This window comes from Petromyzon marinus, chromosome 54, assembly GCF_048934315.1.
Source record: "Petromyzon marinus isolate PM22_M1 ecotype Great Lakes invasive population chromosome 54, UKy_Petmar_22M1.pri1.0, whole genome shotgun sequence".
Classification (NCBI taxonomy): Eukaryota; Metazoa; Chordata; class Hyperoartia; order Petromyzontiformes; family Petromyzontidae; genus Petromyzon; species Petromyzon marinus.
In genome coordinates, this window is record NC_133720.1 from 5981585 (window position 1) to 6003671 (window position 22087).

General features: G+C 56.8%; 2 protein-coding genes and 1 long non-coding RNA gene across 3 annotated transcripts in view; 2 read left to right on the forward strand and 1 right to left on the reverse strand.

Moving 5' to 3' along the window:
• The window catches only part of LOC116954225 (beta-1,4-galactosyltransferase 6-like), a 43521-nt gene extending 30371 nt beyond the window's left edge, over window positions 1-13150 (forward strand). The window contains exons 5-9 of the mRNA XM_032974785.2: window positions 3466-3582; window positions 4009-4196; window positions 5120-5242; window positions 6269-6370; window positions 6868-13150. Coding sequence (XP_032830676.2) covers window positions 3466-3582; window positions 4009-4196; window positions 5120-5242; window positions 6269-6370; window positions 6868-7018 — 681 coding nt within the window. The 3' untranslated portion in view covers window positions 7019-13150. The remainder of the gene's footprint in view (window positions 1-3465; window positions 3583-4008; window positions 4197-5119; window positions 5243-6268; window positions 6371-6867) is intronic.
• Window positions 13151-13604: 454 nt separating this feature from the next.
• Window positions 13605-21578, reverse strand: TTR (transthyretin). Its single transcript, XM_032974847.2, has 4 exons — window positions 21423-21578; window positions 17076-17233; window positions 16334-16469; window positions 13605-14467 (listed from the first exon to the last, which is right to left on the reverse strand). Exons 1-4 carry the CDS (start codon window positions 21483-21485, stop codon window positions 14357-14359), a joined length of 468 nt encoding a protein of 155 aa, XP_032830738.1. The 5' UTR covers window positions 21486-21578; the 3' UTR covers window positions 13605-14356.
• On the forward strand, window positions 21145-21557 carry LOC116954277 (uncharacterized). Its single transcript, XR_004404709.2, has 2 exons — window positions 21145-21230; window positions 21261-21557. It is a non-coding gene; the product is annotated as an uncharacterized LOC116954277 (long non-coding RNA).
• Window positions 21579-22087: the final 509 nt, after the last annotated feature.

Sequence of the window (22087 nt, forward strand, 5' to 3'; positions counted from 1 at the left end):
CTAGGGTTAGCGTTAATGCTAGGGCTAGAGCTAGGCAACTTTAGAGTTAAGGTTAGGGTTAAAGTTATGGCTAGAGCTAGGTAAGTGTAGGGTTAAGGCAAGGGGTAGAGCTAGGCAAGTTTAGGGTTATGGTTAAGGATGGGGGCTGGTCATGTACTTGAGCTGTGGATTTGTGTATAGACAGCCTATTGCGTGAAGCCACAGCTGGAGAAAGATGCACGCGCTCAGGTTACCCATTGTACAATAGAGGGGTGAGCAAGTGCAGTGAGCTAGCACAACCAGCACGTGCGATCGCGTGCGGGCGAGCGCGAGCGGTAGTGGTGAGCGCGCTGCCCTACGAACCCGGCGACCCGAGTTCGGTTCCCGCTCACGACCAACTACACCAGTGACGATTATCTGAACCGGTCCTGGGGCCTCCCCCTAGGTCGACTCGGCCTCAAATGAGTTACCTGGTGCGGTTTGTTTAATCGTCGCCACTAGGGAGACAAAGGTGGCCCGGCGTCGTGTTGGTCACCCACGGGCGGTGTGCTGTACCTGCCTTCATAGGTGCTGCTACTCGCTGGTAGCAGTTGCCTCCAGCAGTCTGTTAGAGGCTACGCGAGGGGTCTTTGTGAGCAGGCACAGCGTGTGTGGGCTTGAGCTCATTGTGTGCAGTGTGTATGTGAGTGTGCACATTTTGTGTGTGTGTGTAGGTGAGAGAAAGCGCATCGTGTGTGTGTGCGAGATCGCGGACGTGCATGTGCTGCCTGAGCGCGCGTGCCTGAGCACGCGTGCGAGTGCGCGGCACCGTTGGCGTGTGAACGCGCGTGTGAATGTGAGCGTGCATACCTCGGGCACTGTGTGGGTGTGTGACTGTGGGATCTGTTACAGTGCTTTTGCGTCGCTTGTGGATAGTTAAATTTTTTTACCAATATTTCTGCACCCCGGAACACCACATCCAGTATAGCTCCCACTATGGGCCGTGGCTAACAAATGTGTTTTGGTGATGCTGCTGCGTTAGCAGTGATGCATAAGCACAGATTAGTGCACGGGAATGTTACTTTACAGGCAGTGTGAGTCTCTGGGCAATGTTAGTCTACGGCAGTGTTAGTCTGTGGGCGGTGTGAGTCTGTGAGCGGTGTTAGTCTGTGGGCAGTGTGAGTCTGTGGGCGGTGTTAGTCTACGGCAGTGTGAGTCTGTGGGCGGTGTTAGTCTGTGGGCGGTGTTAGTCTGTGGGCGGTGTTAGCCTACGGGCGGTGTTAGTCTGTGGGCGGGGTTAGTCTATGGGCGGTGTTAGTCTGTGGGCGGTGTTAGTCTGTGGGCGGTGTTAGTCTGTGGGCGGGGTTAGTCTATGGGCGGTGTTAGTCTGTGGGCGGTGTTAGTCTGTGGGCGGTGTTAGTCTGTGGGCGGTGTTAGTCTACGGGCGGTGTTAGTCTGTGGGCGGGGTTAGTCTGTGGGCGGTGTTAGTCTGTGGGCGGTGTTAGTCTGTGGGCGGTGTTAGTCTGTGGGCGGTGTTAGTCTACGGGCGGTGTTAGTCTGTGGGCGGTGTTAGTCTACGGACGGTGTTAGTCTACGGGCGGTGTTATTCTACGGGCGGTGTTAGTCTATGGGCAGTGTGAGTCTGTGAGCGGTGTTAGTCTACGGGCGGTGTTAGTCTATGGGCGGTGTGAGTCTGTGGGCGGTGTTAGTCTACGGGCGGTGTGAGTCTGTGGGTGGTGTTAGTCTGTGGGCAGTGTGAGTCTGTGGGCGGTGTTAGTCTATGGGCGGTGTTAGTCTACGGGCGGTGTTAGTCTACGGGCGGTGTTAGTCTACGGGCGGTGTTAGTCTACGGGCGGTGTTAGTCTACGGGCGGTGTTAGTCTACGGGCGGTGTTAGTCTACGGGCGGTGTTAGTCTGAGGGCGGTGTTAGTCTACGGGCGGTGTTAGTCTGTGGGCGGTGTTAGTCTACGGGTGGTGTGAGTCTATGGGCGGTGTTAGTCTACGTGCAGTGTTAGTCTACGGGCGGTGTTAGTCTGAGGGCGGTGTTAGTCTGAGGGCGGTGTTAGTCTACGGGCGGTGTTAGTCTACGGGCGGTGTTAGTCTGTGGGCGGTGTTAGTCTACGGGCGGTGTTAGTCTACGGGCGGTGTTAGTCTACGGGCGGTGTGAGTCTTTCGGCAATTTTAGTCTATGGGCACCGTTCCTCATGTACCTTAGGTAAGCCTCCCCGAGTCTCAAGGCACTTGTTTGCTGGTGGGATGGTCCTGCTTGCTGCATTGGCGTGATGTTTGGCCCGTTCCACTCTGGGAGTTTTGGCTTCACGCGGGAGGATAAATCCGGAGCAACCTCGCGTAAAAAAACAAAAAACAGGAGGTGTCGGGCTCATAGCGCCGCACAGGTGGAGTCAAGATGGCAATGCTTGCGCTGCCATCTGCTGGCCGCCCGTCTGACAATTCAAGACGGACAACGCGACAATCGCTTTTCCCAGGCGGGTTCTGCGATCACCAAGTGAAGTTATAAACCGGTCTAAAAAAATCCTGCTTAGCTTTTGAGATTCCCCCACAAGATCCCGGGCATGGTTGGTGAAGGAGGGTGGGGGTGGGGCGGGGTTGGGGGTCTGCGGGGGGGGTTAGCGGTGCACAGGAAGGACCCTTCCAGGTACGTGGCTCGCCGCTGATGCTAGCCGTGGCCGCGAACGTCTCGCGCCCGTCCTCCGTGCGGACGCGGCTCCGCTTGTGGCCACGACTGGCTCTGTGCGTGTGGCGGCACCAGGGAGGGCCTTCTGCTTTGGCCATGTGACCTGGTGGCCCACTGGAAGCCCCCCTCGCATTATGAACACACTCCTTCACCGATTTAATTGCTCCGTTTTGGCCGCTCCTCAGCCTCCCTCTCCGCCAAACTCCCTCTCCCCCACTCCCCCTCCTCCCATTGGTGTTGTCGTGGCGGCGCTTAATGAGTTTGGTCGTTAACGATCTAGATTGGGGAGTGGAGTTTAGCCACGGCCGCCATCGCCGCGTGTTGTGCCTGGCTCCCGTCCAGTCGCCGCAGCCGCTACCCCCCCCCGCACTCCCCCCACCCTACCCCGCCGCCTCTTCCGCCCCCAGCACGCGGTCGCGTCGCCGTGACCCACGAACTCTGACCTTGGCATGAACCCTCCGAAGGTGTGGGGAGGGGGGGCCGCTGATCCGAGCTGGGTGCGTGTGCGTGTGCGCGTGTGCGCGCGTGGGTGAGAGCGTCTAGTGCGCGAGTGTTTTGGATGGCGGGTGAGAGGGTTGTGGTGCGAGCGAGCGATGGGGAGAGTGCGTTTTGTAATGGTGTCGAGTGCCTGTGTCGAGCCGTGCGCGTGGGGGGCCAGCATGCAGGTGTGTGCGCGCGTGTGTTGGGTTTGAGTGTTGTGGCGTGCACCTGGTGGGTGTGGCGGCTGTGCTCGCAGGTGCGAAGAGAGGTGCAAGTTGACGGTTTAGCCGAGGTGCATGCGGTGTAGCTGAGGTTCGTGCGTTGCGGTACAGGTCGCCATCCTCATCCCGTTCCGCAATCGGCACGAGCACCTGCCCATCCTGCTGCGCCACCTCGTTCCCATGCTGCAGCGCCAGCGCCTCGAGTTCGCCTTCTACCTCATCGAGCAGGTGTGTGAGCGCCCGCCTCCCCGCTCGCCGTCACGAATCGCGCGGCTCGCCTGCGGATCGCTTCGCGTCGACGCCCTCGTTTCACCGCACTGCTCCGCGCCCCGCCGCTCCTCGTCGACGCGCCGCTCCGCGCCGCGCCGCGCCGCGCCGCACCGCACCGGGACCGCTGAACACGGCGCAACTCCGTCGCTAAGCGGAGCTAAGAGGGGGGGCGGCGCCGGTAGAGGCGCGGCGCGGTCAGCGGCGCGACGCGCTGGACGGCGCTGCGTGGTTCATGTCGCGGTGTGGTGCGGTTGGTGATTTGCGCGGTGTGTGATGTGATTTGGGGCGCTAAGCGGTAGTCACGCGGTGGGGGGGGGGTGGTTACTACTTTGTACCGGCGCGCGTCGCTAATCGGCGGCGCGGTGCTAATCCCGGCGGTGGCAGGCGGGCGACATGCCGTTCAACCGCGCGATGCTCTTCAACGTGGGCTTCGTGGAGGCGCTGCGCGACGCGCCCTGGGACTGCTTCGTCTTCCACGACGTCGACCACATCCCCGAGAGCGACCGCAACTACTACGGCTGCAGCGACATGCCGCGCCACTTTTCCCACCTGCTCGACAAGTACATGTACATGTGAGTGACGCCACGCACGCACGCACACGCGTGCCCCCCCACACCCCCCCCCCCCCGACTGCCGCGCGTGCTGACCCCACCGGTGCCGACACCGCCGCCACCGCTACGTCCCGGTTAGCCGGGCGGTGCTGCCGGCTACGTGGCTCCTGAGTGAGGCGGCAGCGAGGTGTCCGTTGGTGACGGGTCACCGCGCAAACCGGGTGGAACTCTCCCTTCCACCCGTCGGCGTCGAGGAGGAGAGCCGTACCTCGGGCTCGCCACGACAAGGCGGTTACGGCACTCCAGCCGTTCCGTCTGTACGGGGATCGAGAGTTTCCCCCTCGCGCGCGCGTGAGGGTTTCTCCGGGTGCTCCGGTTTCCTTCCACGTGTAAACGCACGTGCATCGAGGGCCGCAGAGCTTGGGCAGAGTGTTGGTAGCGCCGGCTCGTAGCTCGTGTCTGCTGCTGCGGGCCGCCTTCCTGTTCGTCTGTGTTAATTGAAATTTGAGAAGTGGACATCCTGGAACTATCGCTGAGATCCGTTTGTATGCATGTGTATGTAGAACAGTCAAACCCTGCTAATCGGAGGTCGGGGGAAGGTCGACAAACTAAACACAAAATGCAGTTCTAGTGATATTCGTTTTCAATCTAGATGATGATTTAAAAGCGCATAGCTCCAGTGGTTTTCTAATATCGGAAGGGGAGAGTGTTCCAGACGGCCGCAGAAGCGCGTCTGAAATCGCCCGCGATGCGGTGACCACCGTCTTTGTTCTACGCCCCAACGCTATGCCCCAACGCTATGCCCTGATCACTACCATCCGATCGCTACCATCCGATCGCTACGCCTGGACAGGGCGCGCACACCACCCATACGGCCTCGTTGACCCCCCGTGTCCCTGTGACCCCCGTGGCCCTGTGACCCCGTGACCCTGTGACCCCCGCAGCCTGCCCTACGAAGAGTTCTTTGGCGGTGTGAGTGGGCTCACCACGGAGCAGTTCAAGAAAATCAACGGCTTCCCCAATGCATTCTGGGGGTGGGGAGGGGAGGACGACGACCTGTGGAACCGGTAACCCCTCGCCACCACCGCTCACCCGACCCCCTCACCTCTCACACCCCACGCCCCTCATTCCTCACCATCCCCACAGCCCTCACCGTCGCCACTACTAGTCATCGCCCACCCCCTCCTCACCTCTCTCTAATCTCCCTCCCGCACACACCTCACCATCGCCACTCGGCCTCTCGCCCCTCACCAACTCGTCGCACAACCCCCCCACGCGCCTCGATGCCCTCGGGGCCCCCACCGCCCACAGCGGTCGGTTTTTGTGAACGGATCGCACTTGACCACGTCTGCTCGGATGTAGGAATGTATAAGTGGGGTCAGTGGGGCGGGGGTTGAGGGGGTGGGGTGAGAGCGGGGGAGGGTGAGAGCGGGGGAGGGTGAGAGAGGGGGAGGGTGAGAGGGAGACGGGGAGGGGGAGGCTGAGAGGGGGAGGCTGAGAGGGGGAGGCTGAGAGGGGGAGGCTGAGAGGGGGAGGCTGAGAGGGGGAGGCTGAGGGGGGGAGGCTGAGGGGGGGAGGCTGAGAGGGGGGGAGGCTGAGAAGGGGGGAGGCTGAGAGGGGGGGAGGCTGAGAGGGGGGGAGGGTGAGAGGGGGAGAGGCTGAGAGGGGGAGAGGCTGAGAGGGGGAGAGGCTGAGAGGGGGAGAGGCTGAGAGGGGGAGAGGCTGAGAGGGGGAGAGGCTGAGAGGGGGAGAGGCTGAGAGGGGGAGAGGCTGAGAGGGGGAGGCTGACACACAGCGTTGTTTGCGATGGCCGTTGTTATATTGGCGATGTCACGCGGCACTGCACTCACGGAGGAGAACCGCCTGACGTCATCCGGAGCCCGAAATCCTCACCGCTGCCTTTGTCTCCCCTGGTGGGGATGTTTACACACACACACTGTACACAAGGTACTGATTTGAGGCCGAGTTGATCTCGGATAATCGTGTTGGCCCTTCACAGGTGCTACTCGCCAACAGCACTTGCCCCAACAGTCTGTTAAGGCTACACGGGTAATCTTTGTCTTTGTGTTCCCCTCCGCCTTCCCCACTGCCAGGGTAATGTTTGCAGGGTACAATGTAACGCGGCCGCCCGGGGCAATGGGGCGGTACAAGTCGATCCCCCACCACCACCGCGGGGAGGTGCAGTTCCTGGGCAGGTGAGGAGACGACCGTGACCCCCGACCCTCACCCTTACTGTGGTGGTGAAAGCGGTGGTTTGCCTTTGACGTGTGGTTTTCCGTTTTTTGCTGCCGTTATTCAACAATCTCTTCGGTTGTTATGGTGGCGGTGGTAATGACGGCGGCGCTGATAGGCGTGTGGTGGTGGTGGTGATCGGAGTATTGGTGATCATCGTGGCGGCGTGCAGAGCTTGACGATACAAAGCCAAGGACCCGACTTCGATTCCCGCTCACGGCCAACACCGGTGACGATTATCTGAACCGGCCCTGGGCCTCCGCGAGGTTGACCTGGCCTTAAATGAGTACCGGGTGCGGTGTGTAAACATCGCCACTGGGGCGTGGTTGCTGGCCACACCAGCCCTCTCGTGTACCACAGTAGTAACGTCAGTGCTGGTTGTGTGTAGCGTCAGAATTGGTTGTGGTTGCTCAGTCCTCTCCTCCCCCCCCCACCTCGCTCCCCCTCCATCCTCCACCAGGTACTTGCTGCTGCACCGCTCGCGGGAGCGGAACGCGGTGGACGGCATCAGCAACCTGCGCTACCGGGCCCAGCGCGCCCGCACGCCGCTCTACACCAACATCACCGTCAACCTCTCCCCCGAGCTCGCACCGCTGCCCGCCAACTACTGACACATGGCCCTGGGGGGCAGCAGTGGCAGGGAGGAGGGAGGGCAGCAGGAGGTGGGTGGGGGGGGGGGCGATATTCGTGGGAGGAGAGAGACGTCGAGAAGGGGGGCGGCAGTTCAGGGTACGATGCCGCCTTCGCTCCCACCCTCGCGCACCACCCACCCCTGGCGCCTGCAGCTGATCGGATTTGTGATGGTGACGGAGGAAGAGGAGAGAGAGAGACGTGGCGACCGAGATGAAGCGAGCGTCGATCTCGCCGATGTGCGGTCATTATTTATGATGCGTTTCTGAAGTGTGGCGGCGGTTGTGGTTGTGGTGGTGGGGGGGGGGGGTTTTATCGAAGATTTTTTTTTTTAATGGAATCAACAACGATGGACGGGGTGAAGATGTCGGGAGGAAGACAGCAAGTCTTGGGGGGGGGGGGGGGGTGGGGAACAAAACACAAAACCACGATGAACTCCCGCGGCGAGAAGAAATTAAACAAAACTACAGCCGGCACCGACCGACTGACGATCGTCCAAAAAACGGCGAGGGTGGGGGAAGGGAGAGGGGGGGGGGGCTACCCGCCGCCCCACCACCTCAAATACAAGGCCCCCCCCCCCCCCCCCCCATACGACGCCCTGTCCCTCGCCTTCGCGAAACTACTGAGTGAGCCCCGGAGAAGTTTACGGTGGCGACGGAGGGGCGAATCGGTGCGCCCGCCGCCACCACCACGAACCACCACGGAACGACGGGCGTCTCCGGGCGCTTCACCCAACGAGTGTTGTTTACGGCAGCGGCGCTGTGAGTCCGGTTGCGGGTCGCGGGCCGCCGTGCGTTCCGCTCTGTGCGCGCGCGCTTGGGATTTGTGTTGCTTGAGAGCGGTGGCGCAGCGGTCGGCGAGCTGTGGCTGCGAACCCCGGCGGACCGAGGTTCGGTCGCGCGCTCGCTGGCCACCGACGCCGGTGGCCGATGATCCCGGCCGATTTCAGTAGCTGGTGCAGGGTGTCAACTTCGCCACTAGGGAGACAAAGGCGGTCGGGCGTGGTGCTGGCCACCCACCCCCCTCGTGTGCCGTGCCGGCCTTCGTAGGTGCTCGCTTAACAGTACTTGTCCCGAAAGTCTGCTAAGGCTATGAGAGGGATCTTTGTCATTTGTACGTGATTGTGCGATGCACGTGATTGTTTTGTGTGTGTGTGTGATTGCACCGTGCGTGTCGTATTGTGTGCGATTTGTGGTGTGCGCTTGTGTTGTCTGCGAGTGTGCTGTATCTGTTAGTGTCGTAGCAATATGTGGGGGAGCGGTAGCGTAGTGGTTACCGCACTGTTCTATAAACCTGGCGACCTGAGTTCCATTCATCGGTCGTGACCATTAACGGTGAATCGTTCCTCGGCCTCCCCTAAATGCGTATCTGGCGCGGTGCGTAAACATCCACACTGGGGCAGCCACAGGCGGCCGGGCACGGTGTTGGCTAACCCCTCGTGCGCCGTGCCAGCCGTCATAGGCGCTCGCTAACAGCATTTGCCCCAACAGTCTGTTAAAGGCTAGACGGGGTGGGGGGATATTTTTACCATTGTGTGTGTGTGCGCGCGATTGTTCTGTGAGTGTGGTTGTGTCACGTGGCTGCGCGCGTGCGCTGTGTAGGCCGCTCAGTGCGTACTTTGCTTTTCGCAGCCACGCAGTGCTTATGAAGCCCTTGGGGTTGAGCCGTGCCACTGCTGCGTGGGCCGCGAGTGACCTGTGCGGGGAGTGGGTGTCGGTGTGAGCTGCGTGCGAGGGAGAGTGCGAACCGTGTTTGCGCGAGCCAGCCGTGGAGTCTGTTCGAGAGCTGTGGATGTAGTTTATTTTTTCACGTGGCCGTTTTGAATCGTGATGTTTCTGTGCCCTCAATCTCGGTGATGAAACCACGAGATGGCATCTGCGCGTGCGAGTCTGTGTGTGTGCGTGTGCGAGCCTTCAACACTTCATGTGACGGCCTCAGAGTGCACCTAGCTTGGCGCAAGCGTTCTGTGGTGATGTCACCGCCACACAGAGAACGCGAGTCGTGAGTGGTGGCAGAGTAGTTACCGCACTGTGCCGCTGCGAACCCGGCGACCCGAGTTCAATCCCCGGCCGTGGCTAGCAGTCGCTTGCTCATGCTATTTGAACCGGTCCTGGGCCTTGCACAGGTTTGGCTCGGTCTTTCAAAGGAGGGTACGTGGTGCTGTGTGCAAGCGTTCGGCACTGTAGAAAACAAAGGCAGCATGGCGTGGTGCTGCCTCACGACATCGCCTTCCGTGCCATCATTCCGGCCTTCGTAGCCTGCTCGCTGAACGGCAATTGCCACCCCTCTCTCACGTCTCCCCCCACCCACCACCACCAAGGGGGATGCGAGTGTGCGAGTGAGTTTACCTGTGAGCATCTCTTGCGCGTACCAAGCGAGCGATTTAAGAAAAACATTTTCTCCATATGTGAATAAGCGCGCGCGCGTGAATGAGAATGCGCGCGTTTCCATCGTCGGGACGATGTAGCGTGCACTCCCTTCGCTCCGGAAACGCGTCGTCTGCCGAGGGAGGAGCGATGTGGCCGGGACGCGTGTTTTATAATCTGCGGCCATTTACCTGTCCTTATTTAATTTTACCTTTGTACATAAATGCCTTTTTGGTTCTAAATGCCCTCCCCGACCCCGCCCCATGCCTCGCCCACAGCCCCCCACGAACACCACATACCTCCTACGCCCTTCAAGAACACAGTGCTGTCCACTGCAGGCGAGCTCACCTGAGGCTCGTGCGTGCCCTATGTCCCCCGGTGAGATCGCCTGGGATCAGTTCGCTCCCAGGTGAGCGCACCCGCAGGGCCGGGGAGGCTGCGTGCTCTGGATGCGCTTGCGGAAAGTGGGCAGCACTGTCCTCTTGCACAGAGGGGCACCACCCCCCCACCCTCTGACTCACCAGGGCTGTGACCCTCACAACATCTGACCTTGACCCCAGATGCCCCATGGCTCTTGAGAACACGAGATTATCTGCATCTCGTGCTCCTCTGGGCTTGAGCTTCGAGCCACGGGTTCGAAGCTCGTGGGTTCCGGGTTTATATTGCGGCCTGATTTGAGCCACCCTGGTTAGTGAGAGCCTTGGGTTTGATAACTGGATTTTGAGATTTGAGATCGAGACCTGAAGCATACCTGGGTTTCAGACCAGAGATTGGGTTTGAGACCTGGGACCTGGGTTTGAGACCTGGGACCTGGGTTTCTCACCTGAGACCTGGGTTTCACACCTGGATTTCACATCTGTGACCTGGGTTTGAGGCCTAGGTTTCACACCTGAGACTTAGAGTTGAGACTTGGGTTTGAAACTTGGGTTTCCGACCTGGGTTTCAGACCTGAGGCCTGGGTTTGAGGCCCGGGTTTGAAGCCCGGATTTGAGGCCTGGGTTTGAGGCCTGGGTTTGAAGCCCGCATTTGAGGCCTGGGTTTGAGGCCTGAGGCCCGGGTTTCACACCTGAGACCTGGGTTTGAAAGCTGGGCTCCTTCAGGTCGCAGGTTGCACTGTGGAGGTCGGGGTGGGGCATGGCGAGGGTCAACGCGATCGTCCTCTTTTTACTTTGCGGTTTAATTCGTGACTATGGCAGCGGGACGGTGATGATGTTTCGCGACGATGTTGATTTAATAATTCATGACGTTGGCGATTATGATAACGCGAATTTCCACAAACTGTCGGTACTAACCCACCCCTGCATTTGTTTACATGATATACTGTTCCACCTTATTCACTATGGACAGCACTCCGTGTAGGGGGAGGGGGGGGTAGGGGATCCATGCCCGCCCGCCCGCCCCCCCGCAAGATCTCCACTTGGGCTGGACACTGACCTCTAAACCTCACTGCTGTGTAATGTAATCCTCGTGGTTTTATTACCGATGTACGGTGACTGGGGATCGAACTGGGATCCTAAGGGCAGGGCTCACAAGGGCAGAGTTCCTCCCCTCACGCCCCCCTCCCCGACTGCCAAAGCCCCAATGAAGAGAGGCACTTGGCCCCCCTCTGATGGAGCTGTACCGTGCTGTGCCCCGCTAGTTTTGCTGCGTGTACATGCGTGGTGTGCGCGCGCGCTATACGTACGGGCGTGTCACGCATGCGATGTGTGTGTACGCGCGTTATGCGAACACGTGTTGCCTCTGCCCCGCGCCACGCGAACATGCGTGTTGCCTGTACGCGCTCTATGCGAACACGTGTTGCCTCCGCGCGCTATGCGGACAACGCCTGTTGCCTGTACATGGGCTGTGTGTATTCGGTGCAGTATACGTGTTGTGTGTGTGCGCAGCTATATTCATTCAGGACATTTTCTGTCAATCCACTGCCGGATGAGAGACACCTCCCCCCCCCCTCCTCCCACGCTGTTGCAGGTCGTGGGAATTTATTTCGAGACCACACCTTGACCCACACGAACACGTGTTGCCTCTGGAGCGGCAAGGAGCAGACAAGACGTAAGAGCGTAGGGCTGCAATTGATTTCGACGCATTGGCCATATGCTGATTAAATTAAGCGTTTTTTTTTTAACCAGCTAAAGGGCCACCGAGGTCGTGTAGCTGTGTTTGTTTTCGGCAGCGACGTTGGCCACAAACGATCGCTCAACGACGAAAGCGACAGCCCATCATCGTCGTCGCGTGGAAATGCACAGCAGCCAAATACTCTAAAACGCGTGACGTCGATTCCTAAATGTGGAAGGGCAAACCCGGAGGACCCGGGGGAGAATCGGCGTGACCACGGGGATGAAATGCAAAACTCCGGTTAGCAGAATCGGTGTTTAGACTGGATGAGGAATCGTATGAGCTGAGAAGCTCTCTTTCACAGATGTCCGGTAGGGGCAGGTCGGCCAACAAACATTACAAAAATAAAATGATGTTTTGTACAGGGTCCGGATCAAACCCACGGACCTCCTGCGTACCAGGCGAGGGAGGTAACATCTCGCCACCACGGCGCCTCTACCGCCGGCCCGTAACGTAGCCGTGAAGCAGCCTATACCGCCTGTTGCATTGCACGGTTCTCGCCCGTGCAAGGGCTGCTTCCAGGCTTAGCACATGCTTAGCTTCGCTTAGCTTTTGAGATTCAAATTCAGGGGGGTGATCGAGGTCACAATTAGCCCAGGATACACGTCGCGGGTCGCGTGCGTAAGAATAACGCCACCCCACAGCAACCACACCACCACAATCGCACACCGCACCAATCACACCACACCACCGCAATCACACACCGCACCAATCGCTGCGAATCACTACAATCACACCACACCAATCAGGACGCCACACCAATCACTGCACATCACCACGATCGCACCACACCAATCGGTGCACACCACACCAATCGCCGCACACCACCTCGAGGTGGTCAGAACCAGCCGGGTCGCTTTTCGTTTCACGTGCCATTTGCAATGTCACGTGGCCCGTTGCGGCCCTCAGAGGGCGCTGCATTCGCCAGATTGTAATTGCTGCTGTTGTGGTATCGAATTACGAGATTTAATCGAATCGACAGAGTTCCGAGTCGTTACGTCCCCTGAGTTCGACACTCTGCAGTGGTACAAAGGCGCTATTTTTTTTTTAAAGAGAGGCAAGCGCCGGTGTAGGGTAGTGGTAAAGGGTGTGGTTTTACAGTACTCCGAATACTGGAGAGCGCGGGTAGGGTTTGGGGGGTCTGAATGAGTTCAGGCTGGGATTGGCGGCAGCTGTGTGTGTGTGTCACTGTGTGTCTTTGTGTCACTGTCACTACGGGGAGCGGTGGTGCAGCGGTTAGCGCTGCTAACCGCTCGCGGCCACCAACACCGGTGACGATTATCTGAACCGGTCCTGGGCCTCCCCTAGGTCGACTCGGCCTCAAATGAGTACCTGGTATGGTGTATAAACATCACCACTGGGGAGACAAAGGCGGCCGGGCGTGGTGTTGGCCACCCACCCCCTCGTGCGCCGTGGCGGCCTTCACAGGTGCTCGCTAACAGCACTTGCCCCCTACAGTCTGTTGATGCTATACGTGGGGGGGGGGGGGGGGTGGGGGATGTTTGTCTTGTCTTTGTGTCACTGAATCGCCACCCGTTTTGTCGTGCGGGGACGCGACCCTCCCTGCCTGCAGCGCTCACGGGACTCGCGTTTGAATCGCCTGTGAAATAGACGGGACGTGGATCCCAAAATCAACAGCGGTCTCGTGTCATCGTGAGTAAGCCACCGTGGCGCCAGCGTCTGCCGGTGTAACCCCGGGCCGCGATGTGCGGGCCAAGCTACAGTCCCGTGGCAAAGTGGCGCACCACGAGCCCACGCACCGTGCTCGCCACACCGGACTACACCATTTCCACCGCACCACACCGCCCCATCCACACGACACCAACCATACTGCGCCACGCTATGCACACCACACGCTGACCGTACCAACCAAACCGGACTACACCATGCATGCCGCACGAACCATACCGTACCACACCGTGCACACCACATCAACCACACCAGACTGTGCCAGGCTATCTGGACCACACGATGCACACCACCAATCGCACCGAACTCTATCGAGACGGCATCATCCGCACCACACCAACTGCTCTATCCCACCTCGGGTGGTGGTTGGATCGCACAACATTGAGTCTGCTCACTCCAGCGATGTCAACGTCGTTTATTACCGGTTTTGGCGCGGCGTGGTATGGGTCTTCTATTGTGTGGTGCGGTGTGTAGTCCAGGTGTAGTTCAGATGGGGTGTATATGTATGTGTGGTGCAGTGCGTAGTCCAGGTGTGGTTGAGATGGTGTGTGTGTGGTGGGTAGTCCAGGTGTTGTTGAGATGGTGTGTATATGTATGTGTGGTGCGGTGCGTAGTCCAGGTGTGGTTGAGATGGTGTGTGGTGGGTAGTCCAGGTGTGGTTGAGATGGTGTGTGTGTGGTGTGTAGTCCAGGTGTGGTTGAGATGTGTGTGTGTGGTGTGTAGTCCAGGTGTGGTTCAGATGGTGTGTGTGGTGTGTAGTCCAGGTGTGGTTGAGATGGTGTGTGGTGTGTAGTCCAGGCGTGGTTGAGATGGTGTGTGTGGTGTGTAGTCCAGGTGTGGTTCAGATGGTGTGTGTGGTGTGGTGTGGCTCTGCACGGTGTGGTTGCAACGCGCTGTCACGCGACGTTACACGGCGCGTGACAGCGGCGGTAAGAAACGAAACTCTTAACGACGGCAGCAGGGAAGTCGTCACCCCTCTACCTACAACGTATCTGGAAAACGGGCTGAGAGGGGGTGGTGGTGGTGGGGGGTATTCGGGTCCCCTTGGGGTTCCGGAATCCCCTCTCCCTCGGGGGGGGGGGGGGGGGGTGGGGTCGTTCAGGGCCACGGGCCCCTATTGTGGGCCCATGGGGGTGGGGGAGCCGCGGGGGTTCAGTGTCCCTTTCCGTCTACCACGATGGCCCCTGTTGCGAAGAAGTAGGGGCTCAGCAGCATGGGGATGTGGTAGTGCTTGTGTCCCGCGCCATGGGCCATGAACACCACCTGGGGGGAGGGGCGTGGGGGGCATGGGGAGGGGGGGGGGCAGGTGAGAACTCTCGTATGCAAAAGCGAGTGAATGAATGGGCGAGTGAATGGGTGTGTGGGTGAGAGTAAATGATTGAATGGGTGAGTGAATTATTGAATGGGTGAGTGAATGGGTGTGTGGGTGAGTGAATGAATGGGTGAGTGAATGGGTGTGTGGGTGAGAGTAAATGATTGAATGGGTGAGTGAATTATTGAATGGGTGAGTGAATGGGTGTGTGGGTGAGTGAATGAATGGGTGAGTGAATGGGTGTGTGGGTGAGAGTAAATGATTGAATGGGTGAGTGAATTATTGAATGGGTGAGTGAATGGGTGTGTGGGTGAGTGAATGAATGAGTGAATGAGAGTGAATGAATGATTGAATGGGGCGAGTGTGTGGGTGATTAAGTGGGTGGGGTGATCGGATGATTGGGTGGGTTGGCCAATTCAAGTTGATGTTTGTTGTAACCAGGGTGAGAATGCAAGAGGCCAGGGTAGAAGTCTCATTTGCAACAGTGACCTGAGCCTGGACTGGGAGGGGAAGGGGGGTCACCCAAAATGGCAAAAGCTCCACGAATTTTTTTTAAAAATAACTTAAGGAAAGAGAAATAGAAGTTAAATTTAAAAACCCCAATCGCCTTGTCGTCTGGCGTGAGAGACGATGAGAAATATTGCACTGACATAAATCGACGTTAAGTAAAAATACATTACTTTCAGGAACTAATAAATGTGCATATTCCATCAAGGTCCTTTCAAAGACGATGCCATATATTAAGCAGAGCCGTGTTTGTTTGCATATTTTACCACGAGCACTCTGTGCGGTTAATGCAGCAACTTGATTCCTTGCGGAAGGTTTCTAGTTGGTGTTTGAACATCTTAACACCGCCTATTATTTTATTGCCAGAAAGTGTAAAACCCCTATTCTTATATATAGTTTCATATTCCTTAACATCTTCTGATCTCCAATTGCTCGGCACTCCCAGATCTCTTGGTCGTGCTCTCTTTGGCGATCGGTGCTTTTGTTTGCATGGCACCCACAAGCAATGGAACGCCTTGCCACTTGAAATCGGGCAATTGGAGGAGTCGGTAGATAGATTTGAGTCTGCTATAAAGCGGCTTTCCCTCTCTAATTTGGTCGGTTGCCCCCCCCCCCCCCCGCCGGTTATAAATGTGACCTTTCTGCCACTATCAAAGTATGAAAAAAATAAGAACAGGTTTTACCCTTTCGGGCAATAAGACAGGAGTTGTGTGTCGAGATGTTCAAACACCAAAATTTAAGCTTTTTGCAATGGATCAAGTTACCGGATTAACCACACACACGGTGCTTATGGTGAACATGGAAACAAACTGATAATATGGTGGTATTGTCCTTGTACTGGTCGCCTTCTGGCGTCCTCTGGTCTGACACTGGTGGTGAGACTAGGCCATGAAGAAGGCCGTCTCTGGTGTAGGTGCATTCTCTTTGAAACTGATTGGTCCACACCAAAGACAGCCTTCTTTAGAGCTTAGTCTCAAACAGTGTTGGGCCAGATGGTGAAACTGGTGATTGGTGGCGATGTCGAGGAAGATGGTGGTGGTGGTGATGATGTTGGTGGTGGTGGTGATGATGTTGGTGGTGGTGGTGGTGATGATGTTGGTGGTGGTGATGATGTTGATGGTGGTGGTGATGATGTTGATGGTGGTGGTGATGATGTTGATGGTGGTGGTGATGATGTTGATGATGGTGGTGGTGATGATGTTGATGGTGGTGGTAATGATGTTGATGGTGGTGATGTTGATGGAGATGGTGGTGATGTTGATGGTGGTGGTGTTGATGGTGTTGATGGTGGTGGTGCCGATGCCGCCCACCTCGGCCGCTTCGTGGAAGGGAGTGATGCCGGTCTTGGTCCAGTATTGCTGAGTCTCGAACCGCACCTTGTAGGTCCCCTCCGTGAAGTCCTTGTCGCTGATGAGATGATGAGACTCGCCGGTCTTACCCGTCACCCTGACGGGGGAGCAAGACGGGGGGGGGGGGGGGGGGAGCGGGTGAGGCCACGCATATCACTTTTAAACCAATTATTAAAATCGTTCACACACATTCACTTACTCTTTGGTGCTTTAGGTAAAGTCACGTGGTATAAAATAAAATAAACCACGACGTTTCGGGCGCAACACAAGCGTCTGTCATCAGGTGTGTTGCGCCCGAAACGTCGTGACATTTTTTAAAATTTCTACCCACGCGACTTAACCGAAAGAACCAAAGAGGATGGATTCCTGCAGTCACGAAAGCTTCAAATCGAGATTAATATTCGCTTACCCGTTCACTCTTGCCACTCGCCCACCCTGCCAATGATTCACCCAATCGCTCGCTCACTCGCTCGCTCGCTCCTGCCGCTCACCCACTCCACTCATTCACCCGCCCAATCGCTCGCCGAATCGTTCATTCGTTCACTCGCTCGCTCACTCTTGCAAGTGAGACCGAGACCCGGGTCTCCGTCGAGTTCTCAAATCAAACTTTGAGTAAAAGCTACTGGGTGTGGATCGAGTTGGTGGGGGGGGGGGGCGGGGTTGGTGGGCAGTAGTTGGGGGGGGGGGGGGCAGCTCCACTCACCCGGTCGCCACCTCCTTCCAGGAGGCATCGTCCTGCTTCTTCATCACGCTGAGTTTGACTCCAGCCGCGGGCTTCCCTTGCACGGAGTCGATCGCCTTCACCATGAGTGGGCACGAGTCCTTGACGCCTCCCTCGTGGGATTCGTGGCTCTTGTGGTCCTGTGCGTGGGGCGCACGCGCTGGCTGTTAGCGAGCACCGATTCATCGTCGTCGTCGTCGTCAGCTGTCAACCGCTTATCCGTGCCCCTAGCTTGTTACAGACCAATCCAGGGACTTATTGGTCAACCCGTGCCCCTTGTACATCTCAACGTTCATCCTATACACGACACTATACACTACACTATACGACTATATACTCTCTACACTCCATGACACTATACACTAAACGATACACTACACGACTATACACTACACTATAAACTACACTATACGACTATATACTCCACTATACACTAAACTATACGCTACACGACTATACACTACACTATACACTACACTATACACTACACTACTAAATGCATGTCAACCCCTTATCCGTGCCCTAGCTTGTTACAGACCAATTCAGAGACTTATTGGTCACCCCGTACCCCTTATAAATCTCATCCTACAAAGTCCCATCACACAAGGAGAAACACAAACAAATAGACAAAACAATGTTGTTGCCCGTATTGAAACGTCTGTACGCCGTATGGACCTGAAAACTAAATTTCCCTGTACAAGAATACGGGGTAAAACGTATGGATTGATAGGTATGCGACTATACACCACACTACTATGCACTACACTAGTATGCACTACACTAGTATGCACTACACAACACACTACACTAACTATACACCACTACTATGCACTACACTACTATGCAGTACACTACTATGCACTACACTATACACTCCACTACTATACACCACACGATACACTCCACCACTATACACTCCACTATACACGACACTACTATACACTACAGACGACACTATACACTCCACTACTATACACTACACTATACACTATACACACACACTACACTACTATACACGACACTACATAACGTCATGAAGCCGTCTGGAACGCTCTCTTCCTTCCGATGGTGGGAAGCCACTGGTAGCCGTGCGCTTTTAAAATCATCATCTAGATCGAAACACTCGTTTCTTTAGAGCTGCTTCTGTTGTTGTGTCTAGTTGTTGTTGTTGTGTCTAGTTGTTGTGTCTAGTTTGTTGTCCCCCGCACCTATGGCGAGCGCGGTTGGCTTACGTACGGTGCGAAAGAAGTTTAACAAACATGAACAAGCATTCATTCGTGCCCAAATGCGCGCACAACTACAACACAGACCGCCGTCCATCACTCAGTGGCGGAGACGTCACCACGACGCTTGTACCATGCTAGGTACACAGACACACACAGACAACAACAACAACAACCGCCATTCGCCACTAAGTGGCGGTGACGTCACCACGACGCTTGTGCCAGGCTATGTGCACCTTGAGGCCACGTGAAGTGTCGAACGCCCGCTGGCAGGAGGTCACGGGGCAGACCCAGGTGCCACGGGTCGACTGACTGAGATGACTGGCTGATGCACCACCTGTGCCCCCTACTGTGCCAACCTGCTGTGCTTTAGCCACCCGGCGCTCCGCTCGTTGTTGTGAGCATCGCTCCTCCGCCCTCCGTTGTTGTTGGAGGGCGACTACCTCCAACTGCCCAGTAGCGTCCTTCACGAGCCTCCTCCACAGAGGCCGATCTGGACACCGCTGGTACCAGTCATCGGCAGGTCCACTCAGCTCCACGTCCTCCTGTACCACATCACTCCATCTCTTCTCTAGCCCGTGCCGCGCCCGCTTAGCCCCCTCGATCCGGCCGAACAAAAGCTGTTTCGGCATGCGGTGGCTGGGCATGCGGGCTACATGACCCAGCCAACGCAGCCTTGCCTGCCGGAGGAGCTCACCGATGGGACCGTGCCCAGATCTTTCAAGGATTTGTGAACTCCTCACACAATCCAGCCTGGTTAAACCCAGGATGGATCGTAGGCAGGCCTGCCTAAATGTTTCTAACCGGCGAAGATGTTCCATTAGGGGGGTCCACGTTTCGCAAGCATAGAGAAGGGAGGGAATGACCGTGGCCGAGAAGACCTGAAGCTTAGTGCGGAGCGACAAACCAGGTAGCTTCCACACAGCGTTACGCAACCGATGAAAATATATTGCCGCTCGACTGATTCGGAGTGAGACCTCTGCTGTTAAACTGGAGCCGGTCATAAGCACACTGCCCAGGTATGGGAAACTCTCCACTCTCTCCACAATTGCCCCATCACCGATTGGGAGTTGTGGGGGTGGAGTGTCCGATGGTACAAAATACCCAGGCAGGTGCTTAGTTTTGGTGGGGCTGATGGTAAGGCCCCATCTCTTAGTGGCACGCTCTAGTCTCAGCAGCAGCGACTCCAACTCGTCCTCTGAATGAGCAGCTATTGCCAAATCATCGGCATACATAACGTGGTTGAGCAATAGGGAGCCATCCCTTGACCGCACCCGGGCATCGATCAGCCTCCCATTATATCTGTACCAAATGGAGATTCCCCCGGTACAGCTATTTAAGGCTTCACGAACTACGTGGTCAAAATAGATGTTAAATAATGTGGGAGCCAGAGGACATCCCTGTCGCACCCCAAGGTGTACAGGGAATGGCTCCGACTCCCGGCCACGTAGTTTTACCCGGGCCCGCTCACCATCATGAAGGTCCTTAATGATCGTGAGCAGAGGGTCAGGGACTCCAAAAGCACGAAGAACAACCCACAGCCCAGGCCTACTGATGGTATCATAGGCCTTGACCAGGTCAATAAACAGAGATGTAGGTCTTGTTGGAATTCCCTACACCTCTGCTGTAGCAGACGGACAGAAAATATGGCATCTGTGCAGGACCGCCCTTTTCTGAAACCGCATTGGGGCTCCGCAAGCTTCTCCTCAGCGTGCCTGGCAAGACGATGTTGAATAATCCTTGCCAGGACCTTTCCCGGCACACTGAGGAGTGAGATGCCCCTGTAGTTGTTACAGTCTGTGCGGTCCCCCTACTTAAAGAGGGGGACCACCAGGGCACCATTCCACCCTGCGGAACCCGTCCAGTGGTCCAGACTGTTGTTATGATGTCATATAGGGCAGTCTGTGCACAAACGCCACCCTTCCTGAGCATTTCGCTTGGGAGATCATCTCTACCCGTGCCTTTCCTGGTCTCAGACTCCGGATCGCCTCGTCCGGCAAAACAACCCCCTACCTCCTCGCGGTGCCGGACGGGCAACTCTGTCGTGGACAGTGCTGTGGGGGGAGGTCCAATTTTGATTGGCCCACAGGGGCTAAACGGGGGCTCTGGACGGGTGCGAGGGGCTGGTAACCCCTCCACCTTAAACAAATTACCACTAAACTACGACTAAAAAAGACACACGCAGACACACACACAGACACACACACAGATACACACAGATACACACACAGACACAGACACACACACACAGACACACACACAGATACACACACACAGATATACACACACAGACACACACACGGACACACACACGGACACACACACAGACACACACAGACACACACACAGACACACACACACAGACACACACACACAGACACACACACACAGACACACACAGACACACACAGATACACACACACAGATACACACACACACAGACACATACACACAGAGACAAAGATCCCCCCGTACAGCCTGCAGCAGACTTTTGGGGCAAGTGCCGTTAGCGAGCGGCACCCGTGACACGATCGGCACACACCACGCCCGGCCGCCTTTGTCTCCCCAGTGGCGATGTTTCACACACCGCACCAGGTACTTATTTAAGGCTGAGTCGACCTAGAGGGGATCGCCTGTGCCCGGTTGATAGCGCGGCGTAGCGCTGACCACCGCGCCCACCGCTCCCCACACGCACAACACACCCCGATGATGAAGTGGGGTGAGTACGCTTGGATGAGTGATGAGGTGTGAGAAGGAGGTAGCTACGGCGTGGTCACAACGAGGTTTGGGGGATTAATGAAGTGAGAGGCGAGGTGAGAGGAGGGGTGGTCGGAGCGATTGCAGAGGCGAGGAGAGGCAGGAATGAGGGTTGTGCATTGAGGAGGTGAAGACGGTGGGGATGGCGGATGAGGAGGTGAGAGGAGAGACGGTCGCGGTTGAGGAGGTGAGAGCGCGTTGAACTTCTTTCAGTTCAGCATGCACACGAAGGTGAGCACGGGTGGCGGGAGGCGATGGATGAGGAGTTGGTTTGGTGACGATGACGACGATGATGATGATGATGACGATGATGACGATGACGACGATGATGACGATGATGTGCACTTACATCGTCAGCCCTGCAGAGTAGCGAGCTGGATGCGACCAAGACCAGGAGACAGAGGAACCTCATGATGATGATGATGCGGACGACGAGGAGGACGAGGAGGAGGAGTGGTGAGCAGTGTGAGGAGGATGAGGAGGATGAGGCGGAGAGGGGAGGTGCCCTGCTTTTTATTCGCTCGACTCTCGCGGAGGCAGCGAAATCGCGGAGTCAAATTGTTGACTCGGTGGTGGGTAAACAGTGGGGGGGGGGGGACAAACACACAGACGCACACTGACACACACACTGACACACAGACACACACACTGACACACACACTGACACACACTGACACACACTGACACACAGACACACACACTGACACAGACACACACACTGACACACACACTGATACACTGACACACACACACACTGACACACTGACACACAGACACACACACTGACACACACACTGACACACACACACTGACACACACACTGACACACTGACACACACACACTGACACACACACACTGACACACACACACTGACACACACACACTGACACACACACACTGACACAACAAAGAAAAACAAAGATCCCCCATATAGCCTTAACAGACTGTAGGGGCAAGTGCTGTTAGCGAGCACCTATGAAGGCCGGAACGGTACACGAGGGGGTGGGTGGCCA